We start from the raw sequence: 6,000 nt of genomic DNA, 5'->3' as shown, positions 1-6,000 counted from the left end.
CATTAAAGAGTCTGAACACAGCCACTTTGCCAATGCATTGCAATGGAGGAGGATGGGGCGATCCCTTCCAGACCCCATAACTCCGGACCCCCTGACCCAATCTTTACCAGACACGGGGGTTCTTGCAAGGAGAGTCCCTTCTAGCAACCCTGAAAATATGGGACCTCTACTTGCAAAAATGCCCCCCAGGAGCCACAAAAATCCATGAATGGGTTTAAATGGCCAAATTATTTGGGAAACCCGAATTCCTACCTTTGCCATATAGGAAATTCGGCATTCAGGTTTTCCTGAATAAAAAAAATGGCCAATTAACCCGAACCCGAATTTTAACAAAAAAAAACTTTTGTTAAAAAGCGCTAGTGTCAAACCTAAGGACTGTGGGTCAGACCTAGCCCCTTGAGACCTCTTATCTGGCCCACAAGCCAGCCAAGGCAGCCACTCCCCTACTCTTGATCTGGGCTGGCAAGGCATGGCCCAGCCTGACCAAGTGACATTTATGTCATATCTGGCCCTTATAACAATTAAATTCGACATCCCTGATCTACACTATTTTTCATTGAGCATGGGTCATTTTGGAGTGGGTGCTTCTGATTTTCTGCTGGCTTTCTCTACGAGTAGATTTGAAGTCTGCTATGATACCTTCTTGATATTTGGCCCCAGTGTTCTTGTTTTATTTCAGTTCACATGGAGCCTCTTTTGTATAGATTTTGCTTGTACTAAGTCTTTCTACAGAACTTCCTCTGAACATCATTGTGTCTTCCCCTTAATCTGCATGTGTGGAATAGATAGAATTTCTGAAATTGAGACATCTACTTAGCAACCTAAATCTTTCAGTATCTCATGACTTTTTCCAATACTGTTGGTGCCAATGTGTACCATACCTGCTGACTCCAACACTACAACCAGTCTATAGATGTGTGATGCCCACAGCCTTTGTACCAGGTAACTACTTGCATTGCAGTCAAAATGCTCGTTATAAGTCAATGTTTTTAATTATCAAAATGATCAAAAATTATCAAAATTCCAGCTACCAAGAGTGTTGACTCTAAGGATATCCTTGTTACAAGGAGATATCAGTTCAGTACCTGGAGAACTGAGTTTCTTCTAGAGGATTGTTTTCTCTTCCTTAGAATGATCCTGTTCAAGGATCATCAGTATCTGCTGTTGTGTTATCACATGAGTATGAGATGCCACTAGCATGACCCTGAAAGGTCTACAAACCTCTTTGCCTCTCTTTGCCATGTGTCCAGGATATCCTTGTTTGAAGTAAATGAACACTCTGACAACTTCCAATAGCAGGCAGATGGTCATACATGAAACATTTAATGCAATGCTCTGGATAGTCTCCCCCACCATACACACACATACACACGCACTGTCTTTCTGCCTTCATAACCTCGTTGTATTTAAATGTTTAAATAAGCTTTTGTATTGAAAATTCATTCTTAAGCTTCTTGCAGTTGGGTGGAGAGGTAGCACTAATCAAACTTGCACAACTATGCATGCACAAATACTTTTATCACAAATGGTTTATCAAACACTGGTTGGGCCATACTACGTGGGCTGCATTTGGCATTGTGGGTCACAAGTTCTGTGTTAATCCAGCTCCCATACCTAGTCTCTAAATCTCAAAGATGTCCAGTGTGACTATTCTGAAGTACCCCAAGTTTGGCCTGTTACAGGCTGCTATGATGGACAAAAGTAATCTTTTGTAAGCGGGAACAGCCTAACAGTAGGGTTGCCATGTGCTTGATGGCACTCCCAACAGGAATTTTTTTTTAAATGCCATTGGTGGTGGTGTGACATCACTTCTGGGAAAACCTGGAAGTGATGTCTGTCCTCCCTAGGAATCACTGGAAATTCTATGGTTTTACCATAGAGTTCTCAGAGATTCTCAGAGAGGCATGATATCACTTCTGGGTTTTTCCAGAAGTGATGTCATGCTATCACAGATAGCCCCCCATCCATGTTCCCACTTTACCAGGTCTCCCACTGGTTGTCATGCCAAGCCTGGCAAACCTACCTAAGCATTTGATCTCAGGAACTTGGAGAGGTAAGTAAGGTAAAGGTAAAGGTCCCCTGTGCAAGCACCGGGTCATTCCTGACCCATGGGGTGACGTCACATCCCAACGTTTCCAAGGCAGACTTTGTTTGCGGGGTGGTTTGCCAGTGCCTTCCCCAGTCATCTTTCCTTTACCCCCAGCAAGCTGGGTACTCATTTGACCGACCTCAGAAGGATGGAATGCTGAGTCAACCTTGAGCCGGCTACCTGAAACCGACTTCCATCGAGATCGAACTCGGGTCGTGAGCAGAGCTTTTGACTGCAGTACTGCAGCTTAACACTCTGCGCCGTGGGGCTCCTTGGAGAGGTAGTGAAGGGCAAACAAAGAAGATAATTAAACAGAAGACAGGGGTGGTGTATGTTTGCTGTATAATTAGTGTTTCCAGATACCCCCTGACCATCAGTGGGGAGTGGGGGGGTAGGGAGTATCTTACCAGGCTTCAAATGAGTGTCTCTCTCTCTCCCTCTCTCTCTCTCTCTCTCTCTCTCTCCCTCTCTCTCTCCCTCCCTCCCTCGGAATTGTGCAAAGTTTACATTTTTGAGAAAATGGTCTGCATTTCTAATAGGAAATCCTTCATTTCATCCCAGTCACCTCAAATGCTTTCTGGAGGATAGGCTCCTTAGTAATAGCTTGTGGGAGTCAGAGGTCTTCCATGGGAAGGCAGAATTTATTTATTTACATTATATATAGTCCACCTGATCATTGAGACTCAAGACGGATTACACAGCATACATCAAATGTGAATAACAGGTTGGGACATCCAATAATCGGCAAAAATTACTCCCCCTGTATATCACTATAAAATTTAGGCAAGATACAGGTGAAAATATATCTGAATCACAATAAACTGGCTCCAGACTTTTTCAGAACTGTCATATTCTTCTACACCAGCAGATGTCATTACAGTATAAGAGTGAAAGGAAACATTGTAATAGATGCTTAATTGTGAAGTATATCTGGTACAGATGGTATGAAATTGCCTCAAGATAATATCATTAACTTTCACTGCTGTGCTGAAATGCTTACCCAGTTTACCAAATAGTTTTGGTAAACAAAAGATGAAGCAATCTTGGGTGAAGCAAACTTTTAGATCAGCAATTTTGGATTAAAAACTGGGCAAATTTATAAATAAACTTTTGACTACAAGCCAAACTATTCATGGCATCAGTAGTTGTGAGTACACAGCTCCTAGCATTTTTTAAAAAATTAAGTAGTAACTCACTGGCCCAATTTAGATTGGGTCTTAAGCTTCCCTTCCCCCACACCAGGGTTCTGATACAAATGGATCCATTGTTCACCAGCTGTTTAAAGAACAGTTCTTGGAACTCCATTCTCAGTGTTGCATCTGGTCTGTTCCCCATATTGCTAATCCTAAAGCTATGTTTTAGTGATATTTTAAGAATATTTTTATGAATGTATGTGAGTTAAGTGCCATCAAGTAGCTTCCAACTCATGGCAACCCTATGAATCAGTGTCCTCCAAAATGTCCTATCTTTACCAGCCTTGCTCGTGTCTTGCAAACTGAAGGCCGTGGCTTCCTTTATAGACTCAATTCATCTCATGTTGGGTTTTCCTCTTTTCCTGCTGCCTTCAACTTTTCCTAGCCTTATTGTCTTTTCCAGTGAGTCTTGTCTTTTCATAATTTTTTAAAAAATGAATATTCATTCTCAATTATTACCTGAATTTTTACCTTAGTCTGGTTTCTGTTGCTTATGAAATCTATCCAAAATAGCTGTTATTACATTTCCAGATTTTTTTTGGTGTCTGCGTATTAGAGCTTCTATTGCAATTTTTGTCTACAAAGAAGAAAAGAAATTAAGATGTATTATACATCTCTGTTAACAGAATGAACAGATCACTTAATTATAGCTATTATTTGGACCTATGTTCTTCCAAGGAGTACAGAGTAGCATTTATGCTGCGGGCTGTCACTCATTTAACCCTCCAACAACCTGAAGAAAGGTTAGACTGATGGAGTCTAACCTTGTTTGTCCCAAACCTGAGTCACTCAGTGAGCTATATAACAGAGCAATATAACTAGTGTCTCCATTCCTAGTACAAGAAAAACAAATGACTAAGTGTTTAAATTGGCAGCCTTGATATGAGGGCATTTTCAAATGCAAGGCTTGTCAGCTTGTGCTTAAACCAGTCTGTGATATGAATTCATGGTTTTGTTTCTAGAAATGTACTGGCATGTGGAGTGGTACAACAGGGGGTGCTACTACATTATTTGGGGTGGAATGTTTGAACAGTGTGGGGGAAGCTGACTCCCTGGGCTGGACGGGCAATTCAATAGGAAGCATGGTATAGGGTTCCAAACCTCCAGTGGAGCCTGGAGCTCTCCTGGAATTACAACTGATCTCCAGACTACAGAGATCAGGTCCCCTGGGGGGGGGGTCTCTGTTTTAGAGAGTTGACTCTATGGCATTATACCCTTCTGAGGTCCCTCTCCCAAACCCCAGGCACTACACTTAAATGTCCAGGAATTTCCCAACCCAGAGTTGGCAACCCTAGCATGGTAGAACATCTGGTTGGAAGTCTCTGTGTTTGAAGGCCAGACAAGATGGCAGGTGTTGTGTAAATGGAGTTCTCAGCATTTCCCCCTATCAAATATTTGTTTTATGGAGGCTTGATTCCAAGTGGGGTCAAAGGGACAGTGGGGCTCATGTTTTCCTCTTCACTGTTTCCCCAACCTCAAATGGCCCTGTGGATTTGCCTTGTTGGGACAAACATAAAGGTTCATGTATCAGTAGCAGCAAGTGCCATAATGGAGCAAATAATGGTTCCACGGGGCTGTCTCAATTCAGGAACCCAACGCAGAGAAAGGGCTTCTGCCCTTCTTCTCTTGCAGTACAGTTATGATTGAAATCAACCTTCCACATGCCTGCTATTTGAATAAAAGGAGAAAAATGTGAGAAGCTGTGTTCACAAATTCTGTGTCACATCTGATTTGGCCCTAAGATGCCCAGTGTTCCCCATCAAAAGTGGCTGAACCACTTGTGTCTTTTCCTTGAAAACAACTCCTATGCTGTAGTTGCGTATGCCCTTTGACCATTTTTGACAAAGAGCAATTAGAGTGCTGTGGGAATGTGCACAGCACATTCCCGACCACACCCACTTGTAGTTAGCTCAGCACTACAAGAGCCTGCAGAACAGCAGTTTCAAAGCCAGTGGCAAAGGCCCTTTCAAGTTAGATGTTCGTGCCAATCAGATACTTGTTCCTCCACCTGTACCACAGAGATGGGTTGGCTTCTTATTAGCAATGCAATGCTACACATTAAGCTATTATGTAGAGAAAGGTCCAGTTTCTAGAACTCTAGTTCCTGCCTTTGAAAAATGATTAATGTGTTTCATTTAATGTCACTTTAACTGATTTGTTCAGCCTGTTTGGTATCTGCTAGAGATTGTACAAGCTAGTTATTAGGTATGCTGTGGCCTAAGGGCAGAACATGAAAGAATGCCTGTGAAGAAAGGAAAACTATCTTGCTACTGACAACTGCATTGCTTCGCTCTTGTGTGTTAACATTTTGGTCTCTGTAGTTTCCTGGAAGCCTGTAATAATTGCTCACACCTGCAGCTTGTAAGCTAGCTTTTGGCTTCAAGGACACTCTGTATTCTAATCTAATTAAGCAGACTGACACTGCCATGAGAAATTGGGAGGGGGATGAGTTCGCTCAACTTTACTCAGAGAATGTTCTGGTCAGAACCAGAGAATGTTCTGGTCAAAACGAAAATTTCAACCATCACTAGCCAGAATGTGAAATACAGGCCCTTGCTCATTTTAGTTCTCCTCCTCCATAAGGATCCTTGCAGTTATGTTCTGTTAGGGCTAGCTGAGGCTGCAGGAAGGAAAGTAACCATGTAGTCATATCTAGGTCTTCAGTTTCAGACTTTCCCATAAGTTATGTATTCTTGATGGCCATTGTTTCAGCCTCAT

The 6,000-nt window shown here is 42.3% G+C and overlaps 1 protein-coding gene across 1 annotated transcript in view; it reads right to left on the bottom strand.

The window, feature by feature from the left end:
- Positions 1-3,754: 3,754 nt before the first annotated feature.
- The window catches only part of LOC130482101 (transmembrane protein 68-like), a 48,270-nt gene continuing 46,024 nt past the window's right edge, over positions 3,755-6,000 (bottom strand). Inside the window, exon 13 of the mRNA XM_056854916.1 lies at positions 3,755-3,859. Coding sequence (XP_056710894.1) covers positions 3,755-3,859 — 105 coding nt within the window. The remainder of the gene's footprint in view (positions 3,860-6,000) is intronic.

The sequence above is a fragment of the Euleptes europaea genome, chromosome 8, assembly GCF_029931775.1.
Source record: "Euleptes europaea isolate rEulEur1 chromosome 8, rEulEur1.hap1, whole genome shotgun sequence".
NCBI lineage: Eukaryota > Metazoa > Chordata > Lepidosauria > Squamata > Sphaerodactylidae > Euleptes > Euleptes europaea.
The sequence above is the reverse complement of the archived record's forward strand: the minus strand, read 5'-3'. Positions and strand labels throughout refer to the sequence as shown.